General features: G+C 56.7%; 1 protein-coding gene across 7 annotated transcripts; it reads right to left on the minus strand.

The window, feature by feature from the left end:
• Positions 1 to 4,404: 4,404 nt before the first annotated feature.
• UBTF (upstream binding transcription factor) lies at positions 4,405 to 20,011 on the minus strand. Of its 7 annotated transcripts, none has more exons than XM_053910794.1 (21): positions 19,594 to 20,011; positions 16,594 to 16,718; positions 15,021 to 15,196; positions 14,378 to 14,461; positions 14,128 to 14,283; positions 11,884 to 11,948; positions 11,498 to 11,618; positions 11,030 to 11,140; positions 10,555 to 10,688; positions 10,252 to 10,393; positions 9,921 to 9,962; positions 9,681 to 9,794; positions 9,434 to 9,589; positions 8,907 to 9,062; positions 8,694 to 8,804; positions 8,245 to 8,333; positions 7,960 to 8,149; positions 7,144 to 7,191; positions 6,973 to 7,044; positions 6,744 to 6,887; positions 4,405 to 6,654 (listed from the first exon to the last, which is right to left on the minus strand). In XM_053910794.1, the coding sequence occupies exons 2-21, from the start codon at positions 16,649 to 16,651 to the stop codon at positions 6,529 to 6,531; spliced, it is 2,295 nt and encodes a 764-aa protein (XP_053766769.1). In that variant the 5' UTR covers positions 16,652 to 16,718; positions 19,594 to 20,011; the 3' UTR covers positions 4,405 to 6,528. The 7 variants fall into 7 exon arrangements, with proteins under 7 accessions (XP_053766769.1, XP_024409352.1, XP_024409351.1 ...); XM_024553584.4 differs by lacking the exon at positions 19,594 to 20,011 and adding an exon at positions 19,138 to 19,416; XM_024553583.4 differs by lacking the exon at positions 19,594 to 20,011 and adding an exon at positions 17,878 to 18,277.
• Between the last annotated feature and the right edge of the window lie 996 nt (positions 20,012 to 21,007).

Genomic DNA, 21,007 nt, shown 5'->3' on the forward strand with positions numbered 1-21,007 from the left:
GGAAGGCCCAATAGAATGGCGGTGGGTGTGGCGGCGTTCAAGGTGAGGTGCGCGGTGCGTTGGGGGCGGAGACGTTGAGCCGTCCCGGCCGGCTCCGGGGCGGGGGCAGCGGGTGGCGTCTAAAGAGAGCGCCGGCTCCTAGTCGAGCCTGGGACGCCTTCCGGCCCAGGCTCCCCCGCCCTTCCCGCGGGGCTCCCGGCTCTTCCCCCCCCCTCCCCAACCCTTCCACCGCGGCGTTTACCCTGAAACGTGCAGCCACTTCTGGAACAGACTAGAGTTAAAGTGGGGCGCAGTTAGCACCTCAGGGGAAAAGAATCTGTGGAGCTGAAGGGGGTCGTCTGAACCTCTGTTCCCCGTTTCTGGACGGGTGTTAGTCCGCTCCAGGCCTGCGAACCCACAAACGCCCGAGTTGAGGGTCCTCCGCTGAGGGCGGATGCCGAGCTATGCCCTTCTGAGCAGAGCGTTCTCCCCACCCTCATCCTAATTTAGATCCCACACCTGCTCGCCTTTCCTGCTTCCGGAACCCACGCTGGACCGCCCCCCTGCCCCCACCTCTTAGAGAGACTGCCTGGCACCGGCTAGACCCTTCCCCCGACTTAGTGACTCTCCCGAGTGTGCCCATATCCGTTCGCTCTCACAGTCCCCCTTTACATTTTGGAGGAAAGGGCCTCCCGACCGCAATAGATGCCTAGACTGGGACTTCCATCTCGGTTAGTTTGTTCCTGGAGTCCTGGAATGGGTGTAGGACAGCCCTCTCCCTTCAGAAGATAAGATTAAACGAAGAGGAAAGTCTTGAGTCATATACTTTGGGGCCATTATTGGCTCTTTAATCTTTAGCAAACATTTCTAGAGTACATAGTACTATGTGGTTAAGACCAGGAATCAGATCTGAATTTAAATCTGTGGACTTGACAAGTGAACTTGGGCAAATGGGCTCTGTTGACTCAGTTTCCTCTGTTGTCACTGGGTGTAATGAGAGTACGTATCTTATTAGGTTGTATGAGGGTGACAAGTCAGTGCCCAGTAAATCTCAGCTGTTGTTCTTATGGAGCTCCGTAACAATTCTTATCTGTGCTGGAATGCAAACATGAAATACGGCAATTGTACTTCCCGAAGTTCACAATTTGTGGTGTAGACAGACCTGTAGGAAAACAATTGCCAAACCAGGTGATAAAAACGAAAGAGATATATAGGAGACAGGTGGCCAGGGTAAGAGAGTTGGTCAGGAAAGGCTTCTTGTAGTTAGTGGGAGATGAGCCAGATCAGGGTAAGCTAAGAAGGCACTAGACATCCCAAACAGCAAGCTTCAGAACATGGATCAGTCTGGGGATTGACTGGAACGTAGAAATGGGTGGGGAAGCAGCAGGAGGTTAAGTATGTCAGACTACACAAAAGTAAGGATATGCTGAGGAATTTGTGGACTTTAAACCTATAGGCCATGAGAAGTCTTCAAGGTAATCATTTGAACAGACTTGCATTTTAAGTAGATCACTGAGGAATGTGGAGTCTGGGTACAACCTTAGGAGCAGTAGGTTTTTATTTTTTATTTATTTTTCCTATTATTTTTTATCCTCACCTGAGGATATGTTTACTGATGAGAGAGAGAGAGAGCACGAGAGCGCACACAAGAAAGAGATGTGCCCTGACGGAGAATCCAACCCCCAAACTTGGTGTATGGGATGATGCTCCAATCAGCTGAGCCAACCAGCCAGCACAGAAGCAGTAGATTTTTATTATCAATTGAGGTGTTTGGGGTAAAGGGGAGAGAGAGAGCCTGAAAACACCTTTAACCAAGATGGGGAACTGAGATGTGAGGATGCAGGGGAATGACAAAGTTCATTTGGGGCTATATTGGAGTTACTATGGGATCAGCTGGTGGAGACTCTCAGAAGTAGTTGAACTTGGGTCCAGAGTAAAGGAGTGAGGCCAGGCCTTCAGGTACCTGCACAGCATGAATCAGGAATTCTCCAACCCATTGATGTGTCTCTAAATATGCGCAGTAAATCCTGCCCTAAGGAATTTACAAATACGCAGGAAGCCTTCCTGTCTCCTCCCTGTTTGCCTAAATGCTTTGTTACTTACCCACCTGTGGCCACCCTCAGACCAAATTCCTTTACAACTGGACTATACAATTCATTCAGCACTTGGCTTGGGCTGCTCTGTGGTGGTGACCTCTTTGGGCACATGCCCAGTCTCCACAGTTATCACCAGTCAATAAACACTAAGGACTGCACTTATTTTAGGCTTGGGGTAAGGCTCTGGGGTTACAGAGAGACATCCTTGTCCTAGTGGAACTTACAGCCTCCTGATGTGAGGACATCCAGGTCATTGAAGAAACAAATGGCATGGAGGTATTTTTGTCAGGGGGTAAGGGGAGGCTTCCCTGGAAAAAATGATATATATATATTTTAATTACTGGTTTGAGAGAGAGAGAGAAACATTGATGTGTTGTTACACTTATTCATGCATTCATTAGTTGATTGTGGTATGTGTCCTGACTGGGGATTGAACCCACAACCTTGGCATATTGGGACGATGCTCTAACCAAGTGAGCTACCCAGCCAGGACCAAGAAGTGATCTTTTAAGTGGAGCCCTGAATGAAGCTAGGTAGAGAAATGAAGATGAATAGTCTAGGCAGAGGGAACTATTATATGTATAGGCAGAATGCGTACAGGCCAGGTAGGAGAGTGTGGTATGTTTGAGCGCTGGTGTGGCTGGAATCAGGACAGAGAAGCAAGCAGGGTCAGCAGATCCCCCGGGACCTTGTAAGCCATACTTATTCATTCATTCAACAAATGTTTGTTGAGTGTCAAATGTATACTAGGCACTTTTATTGGGACTATTGAAATGAACAGCAGATAAGGTGTCTTCTACTTGGGGAGCTAGAAAATAAACAAGTACACAAATACATAAATAAGGAGCTGTAGAAGGAGGTCTCTTTAGAGAGGGTGGGGACGGAAGGCCTGTTTGTGAGGTGACATTTGAGCTGAGGCCTGAAAAAAGAAAACCAGCTATGTATAGAGTTGGGGGCATAGCATTTTGAGCAGAGAAAAGCAAGTGCAAAGGCCCTGGGGTAGGCATGTTTGGGGAACAAAAGAGAGATCATTTGGCTGGATAATTGTGAGTGGTTAGGAGGAGTGAGGTGAAAGAAAGAGAGAAGGAAAGAAGGGCCAGACCTTGTAGGGTCATGTTAAGACATGGTAAATTATCAAGTACAGAAATAATCAGATTTGCTTTTAAAAGACAATTTGGGTTGCTATGTGCAGAACGTACTGTAGGGGGCAAGAGTGCAAACAGGAAGCGGAACTTTAGGTCTTGGCAGTTGAGCAATGGTGTGGCTTTGAATAGGATAGGGATGGCAGTAGTGAAGAAGGGTAGACAGATTTCGGAGAGATACAGGAAGTAGAATGGACAGGTCTAGGCAAAGGAATAAATGTGGAAGAGGAAGAGAGCAGCCAAGGCTGAAACCCTGGTTTCTAGACTGAATAACTAGATGGTTGGTGATCACTTTGTGTCTTGAAGTGTCTTGAAGATAACCTGCAAGATATCCCAGAGGAGACACAGAAGTCCACACAGGTCCGGGACTTGGGAGAGTGGTTTCTGTAGATACTGCCCTTTGGAATGCTTACCTATGGGTGGTAACTGGAGGTTTACTGACTGACATGAACACCTAGGATAGAATGAGAAGGAGCGGATACAAGCAGAGTAGACCAAGAAGTCAAGAGACAGACAAGTACCCACTGGATGTAATGACGAACATGTTAGTGACTTTAGAGTCACCTCAGGGGAGTGGTGAGTGACAGGTAAGGAAATGAGACCACGAGAGGCAATGGGTTTTTCAGAAGCCTCGCCAAGGATAGGAAAGGGACGTGGAGTTGAGACAAGAGCCCTTGGACAGGGCCTGAGTCTTCAGCCCTTGGTGATTCCAGGAACCCAGCCAAGGCCTTTACAGGGCAGCCTCTCTTCCTTAACAGCGGAGAACGAGTCATCGAAGTCCATCAGACATCTGGGTGGAGTTAGGAAAGTCACTCTTAACCTTGGGTGAGGCTGAGGACTCAAAGTAGGAGGGTTACCCCAACTTCCAATTGTAAGCTCTGTCATGACCATGGGGAAAGCCTGAGCCCCACGCTTCTTCACCCCTAATTTCCCGAGGCAATGCTCTCTGGGAGTAAATATCCTTTGTTCTCCTGCCAGTCCTTAGTGGTCTGACAACCCAGGGTGAACACAATGAAATGAAATAGAACAGTAGCACAGGACAATACGAAGGTAGGTTGCCTATGGAATTTTTAGGGAAGAGGAAGATGGTTCTAGAATAAGTGGCAAACAAGCTGGCTTCAAGGGTGTTTTCACACTGAACCTGCTGGGTTACCTGCCTTCATTGATTCCAGTGACCACACAGCAGCCAGACCTTTGTTTTTCACTTTATTGTACAAAAAAAGGGAAAACAAAACTTCCACAGTTGGCTTTAAGCTTAGGCAGACACCTCTAAGCCACGCGCCCCTCCCATGATACAAATTCAAGTTGTGGTTGTTGTTGAAACCTACAAAAACACTCCTTAAATATTAGAAAAAGGGGGGGGCGGAGTGGGGGTCCTCCCACCCCAGCCATCCCAACCCAGTGCCAAAATGCACTCAGAGTGACCTCTTACAGCACCAACACCCCCATCCCCACAGCCCTGTTTGTACTGTAAGAATTCTTCAATTTTTAAAATGGGGGAAAAAAAAAGCGCCCCATTCAGTTGTTTTTAGATGAAAACACATTCCACTAAAACACAACGGTTCAGGGGCATTCAAACAGGGCATGGGGTCCTTTGCAGGGGCTCTTGGTAAGAAATAGAACCTATGAACCCGTGCCTAATTCCAGGATAGGGACAAAGGAAGGGGAGCGGGAGTGGGGAGCGTCCCTCCCTAGCTCCCCCAACCCCCAGCACCACATCCAAGGCAGATTGTTTGCCTGCCTTTGGGAGCAGGATCTACCTTTCCTACCCCAAACTCCTAGGTGGATTTCCCACTCTTCCCCCATCTCTTGGCTTTCATTCAGAGGGGGAAGGTGGAGAAGCACAGAGCCCCAATTAAATAGGTCAGTGACATGATTGGGAGAGGGGAAAAAAGCCAAAATTTAATCAAAACCAAAAAACTTAAATCCACAAGACAAAGTGGCTTGGCTTTAAAGTCTAGGAATCAGGGTGCCAAAAATTTGGGGGTGGCTGGGAAGGATTAGAGGGATAGCTGCAAAACCAGCTTTTGCAGACCTCTTCCCCAGCTGTGGGTTTGGGGGGCGGAAGGGAGTAGACCTGAGAAATCAAAGGAAATGGGGGCAGGGGAGCTGGAGGATACGCTGGAAAGGCAGGAGGGGTAAGAACTTGCAAGACATCTCTTGAAGTCCAGGTTCTGAGCCTTGGGTGGCCAGGCAACCCCCCCCAGATGAACGTGGGAGGCCTTTCCCACCAAACAAAAGCTTTACGTTTCGCCTAGTCTGTCCCCCACCCCGCAGTCCTATTGGATATTGGAGACCAGCAGCAGCTCAGTCATATTGCCCTGGCAAAGGGAAACTGGTAGGAAGCATCAGAGTGGCTTCAGCACCTCCCCCCCAAATTGAATCAGAGATTAGGCAAAGCAGAGGATGTGGAGAAAGCGGCCATCCGTCCCAGCCTCCGCCTTCCCCACCAGGGTCAATGTCTCCCTGGTCCTCACCAACCCTTTTTCCAGATTCATGGACTGATATGGGCTCCCCCCTCTCTTACACACACACACTTACTCATGTGCCTTTGCACACATCCACAGGTGCACCCATGCTATGTACAGGACACACACACGCACGCACACACTTTCCCATACGTATCAAGTTTTTAAAAAGTCCCAAACCTACCCCCCTAAACCCTCCCTCTCCCAGAAATGACAACAGAGACGGCAGCCGAGATCGGTAGGAAACGTCTCGTTGACAGCTCAGAGCTTAAAAAAAAAATATATACACATATATAAAAAACGCCTCTGCCCCTCCCCCCATGAGTGGGTCCAGGTAGCTCCTTCCTGCAGGGGGCAGGGGAGAGGGCCACGGGGCAGTGCCTATTTTCTCTTAAGCACCTGCCCTCCTCTCCCCATGTTCCCTGCCTCCAGTTCCAAGCAGGTGTCCAGGCAGCAAGCCCCTCTGGGAAGGGAGGGGTCCTACCCCAAGCTTCCACCCCCGGTGAGGTTGGGCTGCAGGGGTAGAGGGCCTCACTGAACTCTTTGGGACTCCCACCCACTCCCAGGTCCACTGTCCATGCTGGAACCGCAAGTGCAGAAGGGTGGGGGGACGGTCCAGTCCAGTGGCGGCTCAGTCTGATGGTGGCACTCGCTGGAGGCCCCCAGGGCTGATGTCTCTGAGGCTGCAGAGTGCGGGCCTGGGCTCCTCCAGCCCCTCCCCCACACCATATTTTGTTTAAAAAAGAAAGAAAGAAAGAAAAAAGTGGGGGAGGGCAGGGAACAGAACAGGGGGAGAAACAAAGGCGGTCAGTTGGAAAGGAGGGCCCCAGGTGGGGCTGAGTCTCAGTTGGAGTCAGAGTCTGAGGTGTCCCCCGAGGAGGAAGAGCTAGAGCTGCTGCCCTCCGACTCATTGTCTTCATCTTCATCATCGTCCTCATCGTCATCCTCATCTTCATCATCCTCCTCATTCTGGGGTGCAGGGTGAGAAACATGCCATCAAGAGGTGGCCATCCAGGCAGGGCCCCGCCTGCCCTTCCCATCATGCCCAGCCACCTCACCTCATCTCCCTCCTCGCTCTCATCCTCGCTGCTGGACTCGGAGGAGTCCCCACCATCCTCAGACGAGTCCCCGTTCTCATCATCATCTTCTTCTTCGTCCTCGTCTTCTTCGTCCTCATCCTCGTCCTCATCCTCCTCAGACTCCTGGGAGGGACAGAGGGGCATCAGTGGTCTCTGTCACACCACTGCAAGCACTGAGGACCCCCGCCCCTTGGGAAGGACTCCTTACGGATTTGGACTGCAGGGTAGTCCGGCTGGACTTGGGGTTTGGGCCTCGCAGCTTGGTCATGCTCTTACGTTTCTGTAGGAGAGGACGGAGATACACACGAAGGGAGCGCCCGTAAGTCGCAGACGCACCCCATCGGCCCTTACCCCAGTGCCACCCTGCTCCCAGACTTACGTTGGAGATGTACTCTTTATAGGCTGCACGATCTTGGGGAGACAGACTCTGGGGGACATAGAGGAGAAGGTAAGGGCTGGAACACCACCCTAACTACTGCTGACCAAGTGCCAGGCAGTGGGCCAAGCATCCATCACTACCCATCTTTACCTTTCCTGGTCTCCCTATACCTTACCTTGGGTCTCTGCAGAAAAACCCTGACACCTGAGGACCAAGCTCTACTATTTCTACTTAAGATGCCCTGAATTCTTTCTAGTCACCCTGTCCTAAGACTTGAGAATTATTCATGTCCTCCCTATTATTTTACTCAAATGGAAAGCTCCACAGTTGGGTCTTCTCCAACTCACATAAGTCCCCATGACGACGCACCCTGCCCCAAAGCCTGGCGGCATCACTGCCACCCTAATACCAAGCCTGGAGCCGCTGACGAGGCTGTCTGGGGCTCACCAAGCTTCTGGAATACTGAAACTCTGCTACTTCCCTGGGTCATCAGCCAACCTGCCTGGATGGCTGGGGAGGACATAAGTGACTCCATTTTACAGATTTGACCGCTAAACCAAAGCACAGAAGGGGGCCCAGATAGGATCCAGGAGAGGTCCCTTGGTCCCCACTGGGAAGGAAAAGGCAGTCTGATTTGGATTTTTCGACTTACTAGCTGTGTAACCCTGGGAAAGTTACTTAACCTCTCTGAACCTTGGTTTCCTTATCTTTGACAGTAATCTCACCCTGTAGGATTGCTGGGACACTGAGTGAAATCATGAATACAAACCAGCCAGCATGATGCCTCCCCCTTCCAAGGGTCCCCCGCCCTCTCACCTTGACCCAGAGGTCCAGGTGCACTTTGTACTGCTTCTGTTGCTCCTCGGCCAGCTTTTTGTAGTGCTCCTTCTGGCTCTGAGAGATGCGCTGCCAGCGGCTGCCAATCTCCACCATGCGCTCCTTCAGTGGCAAGTGGTTCAGTTCCCCGTTGGACAGCAGCTCCTGGGAGAACTTCTGGTAACCGTTCCTGGGAGGTGGGGGTGGTACTGGGAGGGTCAGGATTCCATCCAAGCCACCCTTGCGCCCTGCCCTCCCCACCCCCAGGGTGGGCTCCAGACTCACATGGGAGGCTTCTTGGGTTCTCCCTGGAACTTCATCTTCTTGGATGAGTTCGCAGCAGCTGGGGGCGCCCGCATCTCACTGAGCTCTCTCTGTGTGGAAATCCGGAAAGGTCACACTCATCCTTTCTCCACCTCCCAACATACTCCCCCTCTCGCCCCATGCCGTCGCTGCCTCAGCTGACCCTCCGTTTACATGCCAGGGAGGAGGACCTGGGTTGGCCACTGCTGTTCAAAAACACTTTTGTAATTACAAACGTCCCATCCACTTGCTGATGTGTGACTGAGGCTCACAGAGGGATGTTAAGAGACTTGTTCTGGGTCACAGAGCCAAGGCTGGGACTTCGGGCTCCAAGCCCCATGCAGGGGAGAAAGCTGCACCTCACGAGGGGGCTCCCAAGTTTTAGTAGGGGCTGCCCCACCACGCCACACTAACCAGCAACCCTGTCCCACCTCATAACGTTTTTGGTCTTCAGCCGCCTTCTTAATCCACATGAGTTTCTCCTTCTTTTCCATGTTGTTCCAGGTCATCTCCATGGCTTTCAAGGCCTTCCCCCGATCATTCTGGGGACAGACAGGGGTGTCAGCTGTGGGAGGAGTCACCTGGGGCAGGAGAAGACCCGTGTGGACCGGCTGCAGAACCACCCCTTTCCCACTCCCTGGTACCTTAAAGCGGGCCAGGTAGTCACCGATGACACTCTGTTGCCAGATCTCCTCCGCTCTCTTGGGTGACTCAGGCAGTTTGCCCCGTTCCTCACGCTCCCCACCTGGCTTCCTCTCGGACTGAGCCTTCAACGCAGCTTCCCGGGCCTTGTACTTGGCCTGCAGAGATGGCACCAGGCGTCAGCCTTCCATCCACCCCCAGGGGGCGCGCGTTCCCCATCCAGCAGTTGAAGGCTCCCCACCACTGCAAGGGTGGGACAAGCAGAGCCGTGGGCTGGTGCAGACTTCTCCAGCCCAAGGCGCAGCCCCGCCCAACAGCACTGCTCCCCAGGGAGCCAACAGCCCTCTGCTGGCTGACAGCTTCCCGCCTTCCGGGTTGCTGGGCTCACAGTCCCAGCATCTGAGCACAGGCACAAGCGTGGCCCACACAGGGCTGGGGTGGAGGTACAGCGTGGAGGTACAGCCAGCCCTTTGGGAAGAAGCGGCTCACAACTCAGATGCGGCAGACCCCCTGGTCTGGCCAGCCTGACCTTCTTCTTCTCTGATAAGTCGTTCCACATGCGGGCCAGCAGGCGGGTCAGCTCGCTTTCTGAGAGCTCTGGCCGTTCCTCCTGCAGCTGCCGCCGCTTCTCCTCAGAGAAGATGAACATGGCTGACACCGGCCTCTTCGGCTTCTCTGAGCTGCCCTGTAGATGTGCAAAAAAGGTCAGAGTCCTGAGTGTTGACAGGGAGCCCGCCTTCCCCACCCCTACATGCTCAGTGGTGCTCCCTGCCCACCTTGCCCCCTTCCTGGGAGGGCTTCTTGGAAGCTGGGCTGGTGGTTTGCTTCTTGTTGATGTTCAACATCTTTTCTTCCCCCAGGACCCGCTGCTGCTCCTCTTCTGGCAAGCTCTGGTCGGGGGAGGAGAGGCAGCATGGGGCTGCGCACCCAGTCCCCAGCCCGCTCTCAGGCTGTTTGGAAGGGCCTGCCACCAATCCCAAGGCTTCCTCTCTCTGCCCACTGCCTCACCCACTCACCTCTAGAAAACGGAGCAGTTCCACCTCATAATCTTTCTTTTTCTGGGGAAGGAAGGGGAGTCAGGGTCAGTCTGCGGGCAGGCGCACTGGAACCCCCCAGTGCTTGGGAACAAGAGCACTCAGCAAGCCTTCTGAAGCCCGGACGGGCCCTTGTCTCCCTCCATGGATGGTAGGCATAGGGCCTGACACTATCTGTTGATCTACCCAGATTCTAAACCCAGCACAACAGCAAGCTTGAAGCAGATGCCCAAGGGGTCAGACTTCATGCTTCAGTCCCCCGAGGGTCTCCAGGAACCCTCCCTGTCCAGGGGTGGTTCCCACCCCAGCTCACCTGGTCACACTTCTTGTGGTAGGCGTCCTTCTCCTTCTGGGAGAGCAGCTTCCATTGCTGGCTGCATAGCACCATGCGCTCTGTGCTGGGCACATCCTTCATGTTGGCCATCAGCTCTGCGCAGTACAGCGAGTAGCTGTTCCTATCAGAACCACAGAGTGGGGAAGAGTGTTCCCGTGAGTGACAGGGTGGCCCAGGGCAGCAGGCCTCCTCACTTCCAGAACCTGGGCCGAGGTCCTTCAACAGCCAGCTCTCCTTCTGCCCACTTGCCCACTCACCCACCCACCCCAGGGCAGCACTCACGGAGGTGGCTTGGTGGGTCGCCCATCAAACTTGTCCTTGAGCTGGCGTTCGGCCTTGGTGAGGGTGGACTTGGTGATGCCCTCCTCACTGATGTTCAGCTCGGGGTGCTTCTGGATATAGTCACGCATAATCTCCTGCAGAGTGAGGTGGGGGGATGGAGGGCAACGGGGTATGGGGTTAGCTGGGGCCAGGAAGGGGGGAGAGCCGCTGGGAAGGGGAGGCAGGGAGCAAAGCTGGGGGTGGCCGTGTGTCTGCTATGTCACACGAAAAGTGGTGCCCTGCCCTGCCCTAGCCTGAGATCTCATGGTGGGGCGGAGGGGCACGGGAAAGGTAGGGGCAGAGGTAAGGGGCCCAGAAGGCCCCTGCCTCAAAGGAGGGATGGGGAGTGACTGCCTCCTGCGGAGTGCGGAGGCCAGAGTCGGAGGGCAGAGGCTCATGAAGAGCCGGATGGGGAGGAGCGCAGCGGAAGCCTAACCTCGTACTCCTTCCGCTGCTCCAGGGCCTTATGAATCCATTTCAGCCTCTTTTTGTCCGAGAGCTGAGACCACTGCTTCCCCAGGGAGTCCTTCACCTCCTTCGTAGTGGCCTGCAAACCAAAAGCCGTCAGACACACACAGGCAGCCAGGAGCAGCGGGAAGGGAGGGGTTGGGGGGTGGGGGGCACAGAGGCCCCCGCCCCCTCAGGCCACAGGAGGTCACAAGAGTGTCCCCCACAGGCCAGGAGGGGAAGGCAGAGAGGCGGGGGTCCCGCCTGGGTGCAGGGACAGGCTCAGACACACACACGCACGCACACGCTTGCACGCCAGCTGGCCCAGGCCCTGTCCATGCAGCCCACCCCTGGGGAGGGGCCTCCTCTCCTGCTCCATGCCCAGCCGACCTGATGCGGCTCCCCCCCTTGCCACCGCCACGTGCCCTCTGCCCCCACCCCTTGGCCAGACACTCACATCTGGCCGAACTTTGAGATACACCTTCTTCTCGTGGGTGTACCACAGCTGCTGGGGGGTTTTGGGCTTCTCGGGGATGTCAGATTTCTTCGCATTCTGGATTAAGTCAGGGTGGTCCTCCCTAGCCAGGGTGTGAGGAGTGACAATCAGCAGGCAGCGGAGAGCCTGTCAGGGCAGACCCAGCTAGCTGCCCCACCCACCAATTGGAGACTAGTGGGACAGCGGCTGCCTGACCACCCCTGCCCTTGAGCATGACCCACTAGGGTTCACACGTGACCTGTCCATCTTCCATGCCTCACAGATGGCCAGCTGGAGGCCCTGGTCGGTGTTGCCCTAAACTACCACACCCAGTGCCCTGCTCCCTCCACTGGGCTCCACTGCCTTACCTGAATCGGGCCAAGTTTCGCTCGAACTCCTGTTTCTCCCTCTGGAAGTCCTGAATATATTTCATCTGGGGGGAGGAGGGGACGGGGTCATCCACAACCCAAGGCCTGAGCTACAAAAGCCACTATGTCCTCCTTGCTAGCTATTTTGCCTCCCAGCTGGTGACATGGATGAATGGAACATGGCAAGAGGCTGGCCTGCCTTCCAGTGGGCGGGGCTCAACTCAGGCTAATGAGAACTACAGGAGTCTCCCAAAACACACCCTACATCCTATACCCACCTTTTAAGATAGGAAGAGTCCTAGAGTTGGAGACGTGACATTACCCAGTCACACAGTACAGTGACAGGGCCGGGACTCCCCCCACACCTCAAAATTCTCTCGGTGAAGAGTCAGGAGATGTAGGACTTGCCTCCACTGCTCCCTCCTCCCACGTCTGTGGCAGCTGATATTGGCCTGCCCCCTAAGAGGTGGCCCACAGGGCCACGGGCAGGCTGAGTCCTGCTTCCGAGGCATGATGGGTGTTGAAGGGACCCCAGAGTGAATTCTTCCAATGCAAATCACATCCTAATAGCTGTCTCCTGAAGTGTGACATTTCCCCCCATCCACCACGTCCAGGTCCCTGGCTGTCCTTTACAATTCTGACACCAGCCCCCTTCGCTCCTCAGCCATCGCTTCCCCTCTGCCCCTTCCATTACTCTGGTTCTCCCTTCTAACCACCTGACTCCTCCCTGCATCTTTCCTACCTCTTCACAGCCTCTCCACTTCCTCTCCAGTGTCTTTTCCCTCCTCACCCACCTCTCCTTTCTCCCCTTTCCCACGTTCACAAGCAGCCCTGTAAGGGGCCAGGGGCTCACGGTGATTGAGCCCAACCCCTGCCTCTCACAGAAGAGACACCAGCACAGGAAGGAATCCCACTTTCCCCCGAGGTTCCCACAGAAAACTGGGAGCAGAGCTCAGCCAGTTCAGCCCTGACCTCAGCCCTCCTCACACACAACACCAGCTTTTGAGCTGAAAGGCACCACAGAGCGCAGGCTCAGCCTCCACACCCCCTCAGTCCCATCAAATCAGGACTGGAGAAGGCGACTTACCGAAGGTCACAGTGACTTGGTGGGAGCCACAACAGGCCCAAGTCTCGTGTCCCCTAAGCCAGCACCCTGTCTACTGTACCACACTTCCTTCTGCCCTTCCCTCCCGTCCCACGAGTGACTGGGCGTGGTTTGTACATTCAATTCTTCTATATGCCCACCAAAGGGTCAGAGCAGCTCCAGCAATTCAGGCTCCTGCTTGGCTCGGGCAGCGGTTGCAGACGGCTGCTTTTAACCCAGCTGAGCCTGCTCCTGTTTTCAGTCCAGAACCAAGGATACAAGAGCCTACAACCAAGGTGTACAATCCAGGCAAAAGGCCACTCACAGGGCAGCAGCCAGTGCCACCTCCAGAGAGCTGGCTGTAGACAATTCTGTTGCCTCATTCCTTCTGCTCCTCATCACCTATCCCTGGCTCCATGTTTGCCACCCTAGCATCTCTCCCTTGTGTCCATCCCTCTCCCTACCCATCTCACTCGTGTCCCAGCTGCAGGCTCCTCCAGCGCTTTGCTGCCTATCTCTTTGAGGGATCGCTTGACTTTACTGTACTTGACCATCCATCCCTGCCTGGGAGGCTAGGGCAACTTCTGCTCAAGATTAGCAGCCTCCAAAGGTTTGGGATAGCATGAGGCCACCAGGGACAACGTGTATCCTTGGACGTACACGTGTGCGCAGGAAAGGAAGCCCATCTAAAGGTAAACGTAGCAGTGAGAAGAGCACTGGGCAGGGAACCCAGAGCGCTACACCAGAGTCCTGCTCTAGCATCATTAGTTGTGGGACCTGGGACAAGATACCCTCCTGTACCCCAGTTCCTTGCTCACAAAATTGGGATACCCTTTTCTCCTGGGGTTGCCGTTATGCTGTGCAGGCCTCACAAGTGAGGTCACGTGCATGGGGGCAGAGCTGCATAAAACAACTCTGCAGACTGTGGTTGGGCCCAGCACCTGCTGGCCTCAGCCTAGGTTCCACCTGCGACAGTGCCTGTATGTGATGGTGTGCGGACCTGGAGTGTGGCTGCCTCCGAGCCTACTCTGCTCTGCTGACCCACCCACGTCCCCGATGCCAAGCCCCTCTGTCTGAGCCCCTGCCCCTAACAGCTGACCCACATACCACAGCTGCTCCCAGCCTTTTCCCTCCCCCGACCCTAGCCCCCCTCCCCCCACCTTCTTCTTCTCGGGCAGTTCCTTGTATTTCTTGGACAGAATCTTGGTCAGGTCCAGGTTGCTCATCTCAGGGTGAAGTTTCGCATACTTGGCCCGCTTCTCCATGAAGAAGCGGAAATAAGGGGTCAGGGGCTTCTTTGGGAAGTCCGGGTGTTTCTTGAAGGGACAAGGACATAGTAAAGGTCAAACAGCATCCATTTTTTGGACCATTCCTCTCCTACCCGGTGTGCTCCTCCTCCTGGAAACTCACCTTGAGTTTTTTGCCTTTGTAAGGATTTTTAACGTGTTCCTGAGCATCGAGGATCAATTCTGTCAATGTACGGAACTTTCGCACCTGGAAGAGGAAGGGAGGTGAGTGGAAGGGAAAGTTCAGGAGAAGGGACACTAGCCGGGAGCAGACCCCCACTTGCCAACGGGTCTCCTCTAATTTCCACTAGACTGAATTTATTAAAAGAGGAGGGTAGAGGCCAACAGCCATACAACTGAGGGAGCCCCCGACATCTGGGCGGCACCCAGCCACTGGCCTACACCTACTGCAGAGGCCCAGGCAGCCAGATACACCGAAGGACGGCAGCAGGGTGTCCCCCTGACCTCAATGTGGTTGTCCATGCCAGCACCTCATTCAATCCCCAGAACAGTTCAGGCGACAGGAGCTCCAAGATGGTAAGTGTTCAAGGCCACAGAGCTAGAAAGTGGCAGAACTGAGAACTCTAGGCCAGTGCTGTCAACCGTGCCACCTCCAAAAATGCACAAAAGCGACCACATAAGCACCCTGCCCGGGCTCTTTCTTCCTGTTTATAGACTTCTGTTTCATCTCCCCCACTGGGAAGGCTAAGGCAGGGGTCCGTGCAGACGCGAGTTCCTAAGTGTCAGGAAGGGGGGTTGCCAGTTACCTCGTTAGAAATCTCCACCCATTTGAGCTTGCACATGTCTCCAGAAAAGTCTTTAAATGCTACTTTTTCCCAGTCCATATGTGACTCGGTGGTTTTGAACTTGGAGCTATCGTTGGACGGCAGGTTGTTCTTCATGCATTCTAGCAAAGTCAGCATGTCTTCCTGGGACCAGCGGTCTGGGGAGGGGTAAGAGAAGCGATCACGCCTGGCTCCTATCCTTCTATCTGCTCCCCAGTTTCTGGCTACCTCCCACCTGAAGACACGACGAAATGTGGCCTAGCCCTAAGGAGAAACTGTGGCCTTATGAATTACGGCAGGGACTGCAGTCCAGACAGTGTTACACCTAGAAAGCCAGACTTGACAACAAGGTACTATATTCTAGGGAAGGGGAAGAAATGAAGCTTCTGTGATTTGGAGCCCTGTGGGAAGGCAGCTAGCTTATCAGGGAGGGGAGGGAAGCAAGGAGGCAACATTTCTAAATGTGTTGCCAAGTTCAAGTCCAAGTTGGAGGTAAATATCCTAAGTGTTCAACAACTGAGGATGGGTTGTGGCCTGTAAAGAGAACCAAGCTCTTCAGCACAGCTGAAAACTGAACTAACATTACAAACATGGGTATTCCATCATCCCTGTCTCTCCTGGCCTCTTGAGAAAGACCAAAGGAGAATTTAGGGCAAGTAAGAAAAATGTAATAGAAATGGTTCTTCCATTTCTGCAGAGGGAAGCTGTAAGGCTAGGCAGGTGGGCAAAAGCTTTCAGGGCCCGGCTCCAGGGAGAACCCCCAGAATTCTGAGTTGTCTTCTCAGCCAGGTTCCCCATAAAACAAAAAAGGTGGTCTGGACCAGCTCTTTCCAGCCACTGAAATGAAGCTCCGGTGAGGAGTCTCTGGAGGACAAATACCCCTTGAGCCGAGAGAACAGCTCTCCAAGGCTAGGAGTCAGAAGGGCTCCTCATTTGCATTTACATCTGGTTACCTGGGCCAGGGTTTCCGTAGGGCAGGTCACAGAAACCCATAATCCTCTCTCTTTTCAATGCCCCACAGGCCTTGCCAGATGCTCTGCTTCACCCTATCCCCTGCCCACCATACTCTCTGGATCCCTACTGGGTGGCATGGGGTCTAGTTATGTACAAAGCTCTCTTGGCTTGTGAGCTCAAACCACCAATATAACCCTTTCCAACTATCTCACCAAAAACCTTGTTCTCTTAGTAATAAAAAACTGAAAATCCTTCCCAACCCATCTCTTCTCCCGCTTCCTCCACATTTCTCATCCTTCCTCCCATTTCAGGACAGTGGGGAAGGAGACACCCTGGGGCTGACTGGGAACCTCAGAAAGAAGGCTTGCAGCACCCCCCCCCCCATGCAGGAGAGAATGGAATGTGAAAAATACAAGGCCTAATAATTTGGATAGACCCAACCCCCCAGTGTGAGGGATGCTTGACTCTTAAAGGCACCCTCCTCCATCTCAACTGAGAGAATGCAAACTGGAGAAACCCTTTAGAAGGGGAGTGGGTCCTGCAGACAGCCATGTGGGAAAAAGAATTTAAGTTAAAGAGGGCTGAGGGTGGGGGCTCTTACCTTGGCCTTTGGGGGCGGCCATTTCCAGGTCTGTGGGGCAGTCGGCCTCTCCGTTCATTCTCCACCCGTCCAGCCACTTCCTCGTTCACGCTGGCCGGGAAACCCGGGTTCAAAGCCACCTCACCCTTTAGAAGAGATTACCAGTCTCTACTCAGGCAAACAGAGAGGTGAAGGACTTTCTATTCCTCCCTCCCCAGAGGGGAGGGAGCAAAAGTCCCCACTCAGAGAGACCCTGTCAGGACCCTAGTAGGTTTCCTGGGAGGGTGGGTGTGAAAGAACTCTCCCCCTTTTCCTTCTAACCCCCTCCCCCAGGTCCTTGCAGGCAGGCTTGGCGGCTTGCGCCCTCCCCTGCCCACGCGAGAGACTGCTCCCAGTTACCGCGTGCAGCTAGCGCCCGCCCTCCGCTCTCCTTCCCCCACCCCGACCAAAAAAAAAAAAAAAAAAAAAAAAAAAAAAAACAAAACCCTCCTCCTCCCCTTTGCGCCCGCCTGGGGGAGGCCCCAGGCTAGAGGGCGGGGGAGGAGGAAGGGCGGGTAAAGGGCGCTCGCGGCCGCGCAAGCGGGCACGCGCCGCAGTCTCCTCCTCCTGCCTCCCCCCGGCCGGTTCCCCCCGCCTCCGCAACCCGGCGGGGACCCGGACGCAGCGCAGCCGCCGCCGGCCTCGGAGCGCAGCGGCCGCACCGCCCCCGGGGACCGAATCCGGATTCCCGCCACCCCCCCCTTCGGGCTCCCAATGCTGTCCCTGCCCGCCTGGGCGAGCAAGCAGCCGGAGATAAGCGGCCTGTCCCCCGCCCCCGAGCCACCCACCCGGGCCAGAGGGGCCACCACCGCCCAGCCACCCCGACGCGCAAGGAGGAACCCGCCGCAGAGGCGCGACCACGGCGGGAACCGCCGCCTCCTCCCCCAAGCTTGCGGCCCAGCCCCGCTGGCGCCCCCGCCCCGGCCTCCGGGGAGCCGAGCCAAGGAGAGGGCGGGAGGACGGCGGCCCGGAGGCGGGGGCGCAGCGCTCACCGGCCCCGCCGCCCCCTCCGGCGGCCGGCGAGAACTGCGCCTGCCGGCTCCGAGAAGCGCGGCCTCCTCCGCTCGCGGCCCGGGCTCGGCTAGGGCCTCGCTTCCTGCCCTCCCCTCCCACGGTTCTCGGCGTCCTCTCCAGTACCCTGGTCCTCCCCCGCCCAGTCCTCGGTCGGGAGGTCGCCCCGGGCCCCTCCGGGCATCCACCTCATCTGCTGTTTGCTCCCCGCTGCCCGGCCCTGATCGCGGATGCGTCCCAAGCTGCCTCGGTTACCCGGCGCAGCGCGGCGTCCAGGCTTCCCGCTCCGGCGACTCCCTCCCCGGTTCTGAGCCGCGGAGCCCTCCCCCGCTCGGTCGGGCACAGCCGCAGCTCCCTCCCGCGGTGGCAGCGGCTCCTCCTCCGGGCGCGGCGGCGGCGCTGGGGCGGCGGCTGTGGCTGCTGCCTGCTGCTCCTCGCGGCGAAAAGCACAAAGCACAGCGCCCTCCGCCTGCAGGCAGCCCGCCCGCCGCCCGCCGGCCCCGGCCTCAGTTCGCACACCCCCCGCCGCCGCAGCCTCCGCCGCCGGAGCGGGGAGGAGGAGGGAGGAGGAGGAGCGGGAGGGGGGCGGGAGAAGCGGGGCAGCGAGCGCGTCCTTCCCCGTGGAGCGCACACCGACCCCCGGGGAGCGAGCGCCAGCCCGCCCGCCTCGCCGGCTCCGCTCCCTCCCACAGCCTGCCCGGGCGGGCTCCGCGGGGGGCAGCTGGGAGGAGGGGCGGGAGCTGGGGGGACCCGGGCGGCCGAGGCGGAGGGAAGGAAGGAGGGGAGGGGGGGTGGTGGTGGTGGCGGCTGCTGCTGCTGCTGCCGCCGCCGCCGGGGAGGGGGGGGGCCGAAGCAGGGAGACACGCAGCCGCCCGGATGGCGGCGGAGCTCGGAGCCCGGGCGGGAGCTGAGAGCGACCTCGCCAGACCCGCGGGGGTACTGGCATGCTCGGCCGGCGCGGAAGGGAGGGCGCGAGGCGCGGCCGCAGAAGGAGTGCCTGGAGGGGCCCCCGGCGGCTGGAGAGGCTTAGGGGGTGCCTGGAGCTCTCCCCCAGGTCCTCCCAGCTCAGATTCGGGCTTCCACGCCAGCCCTCGTCCGCTCCCTTCTCCTGCCTCCCGGAGCGGGCAGCCCGCGCCTACCCTCACCCCCGGAGCGTGGCCACCAGCTTGGGGCTCACGAACGCCAGTCGCGGCGCCAGGCTTCGGCGCTTCCCTCGCGGTTCTCTCTCGGCCGAACAGCGCACACCCGAAACTTTATTTTAAAAAACCACCACCAACCAAAATCCTACAAAATGCCCTACCTGTAAATTTAAAAAAAAAAAAAAAAACTGCTTTGCTTCTTACACTCTAGAAAGGGCAAGGAAGAGACGGGCTCCGGCAGAGGAGCCTCTCTGGGAGCCGGTTCAATCCAGCCCGGCATATTTTCCCAGGCCTGCCCGGGCGCATGGAGATCGGCGCCGCTGCCACTCTCAGTAACCCCTCTCCCCCGAAATCCACGGCACCGGGGTTCACTTACCGAGCGTGTGAATGAGAACGTGGGTCAGGGGCACCTAGGGGTGCGGCAGGCCGAAGAGCCGAGCCGCAGCTCCGCCGCAGCCGACGCTGGGGCAGCGAGTCGCCAGACAAAGCCCGAGATGGCGAAGCGGAGCGACGGCTAATGGCGAGCCCCACGCGCCGCGCTCCGCCCGCCCCGCTCCGCCCGCCCGCCTCGGCGCAGCGCGGCGCCGCTCCGAGCGCTCGACCGTCAGAACCGCCTCGGCGCCGCCGCCTCCCGGGCCACCCTGGCCTCGCCTGGCCCCTCCGCCTCCTCCGAGCGGCTCAGCCTCACCCTTTCCCTCCCACCGCGCTAGGGGCTGCACGAAAATAAAAAGAAAAATGCTTTTCTTTTCTTTTCCTTTCCTTTTTTTTTTTTTCTTTTGGCAGGGCGGGCGTGTTGAGACTTTTGGGTTTTTTGCCCCCAGCTCGCACTCACCTGCGGAGCCGTCGGGAGGGCTGGGGGTGGGGGCTCGCGGGGCTGGAGCCGGCGAGCGCGGGTTGAAAGCTAGCCAAGCTCTGCAGCGCCCGACCCGGGCGTATACGCCGCCGCCAGTCCCCGCAGAGAAATCGTCCTCCTACCCCCGCCTCCATCGCTCTGCGTTTCTCTTCCAATCAGCCGGTCGCTTGGCGGCTCCTCCATTCTCCAGCCAAGCCCGCTGCCTAGAGCGAGCTCCACTCCATCTGCTCGCCCGGCTCCTCGCTCCCCCGCCGGGGCTGACGAGGCGATGTGGGGCCGGAGGGGGATTTGCGAGGGAACCTGCCTGCTTCCCGCTCCCATTGCTCCCTCCCTGCTGCCTCCTGCCTCCTGCTTCTCTCCTGCGTCTTTCCAACTCTCCCCAGTCGCCACTGGTGTGTGTCTGAGTGTGTGCGCGGTTTTTTTTTTTTTTTATTGCTCTTTGCTTTTGCAACCCTGAAGCCAAAGCGGGGGGGTGGGGTGGGGTGGGGGAGGAGAGCAAAGGGAGGGGGGTGTTACAAAAAAAAAAAGCAAGAAAGCAGCTCTTAGATTCGCAACACATGGAAAAACCGGGGGAGCACCCCGCTTCGTCCGATCTCGGTGCCCCGGAGGGCCTTCCGGGTTTTAGAGCGAGCCTCTCGTCGTCCTCAGTGCCCCTCACCTCCGCCGGGTTTAGGATCCGAGGAGTCCGAGCAAAAAGTTCTCCCCCCGAGCCGTATGAAGGGGTGTCAGAGTGGGAGTTGGGATTTCTCAAGAAGCGGCAGCTGTCCCTCGTACCCAGGCTTCGTTAGCTGGGCCGGGGTAGGAGTGGAGAGCAAAATCCCGGTGGGTTTTCGGAAGGGGCTTGCTTCCCTTCACGGGCGAAGTCGGAGTCAGGAGACCAGGCTTCGCGCATCTCCCCCTCGGTCTCTGCCTCCAGTCCCCTGCCAGCTCCCCCTTTAATTTTTTTTTTCTCTCCTTTAATCTAATTTCTTCCAACTCCACCTTTGTTGTTAACCGGCGTCACGCGGGGATCAGCCAATCCCCGTCACGCAATCAGCTTGTCAAAAAGGCTTGGCCAGCCCTGGGAAAGCAGGCCACGGACGCGGCCCCCACCTCGTCCTCCACCCCACCCCGACCGGTGGCGGGGAGCCTGGAGGGGAGCCTGGCACCCCAGCCTCTCCGCCCAAGCTGCAGCGGAGCAGCCTTCGCGTAGGCCTCCCGCACTCCAGCATCCTGCGGGCCGGGTGTCGAAAGCCCTTGGGCGGAGTCCACGATCCACCCTCCCACTGCCATCGGCTGTGGCAGTCTCAGGCTCCCCGGTTGAGAGGAAGGTTTGTCAGGACGCAGAGAGCCAGGAGACAGTCTAAAGGACGCCTTCCTCAAACAGGCGCGCCTACGGTTTCTGCCGTCGCTC

The sequence above is a fragment of the Desmodus rotundus genome, chromosome 9 (assembly GCF_022682495.2).
Source record: "Desmodus rotundus isolate HL8 chromosome 9, HLdesRot8A.1, whole genome shotgun sequence".
In the NCBI taxonomy this organism is placed as follows: domain Eukaryota; kingdom Metazoa; phylum Chordata; class Mammalia; order Chiroptera; family Phyllostomidae; genus Desmodus; species Desmodus rotundus.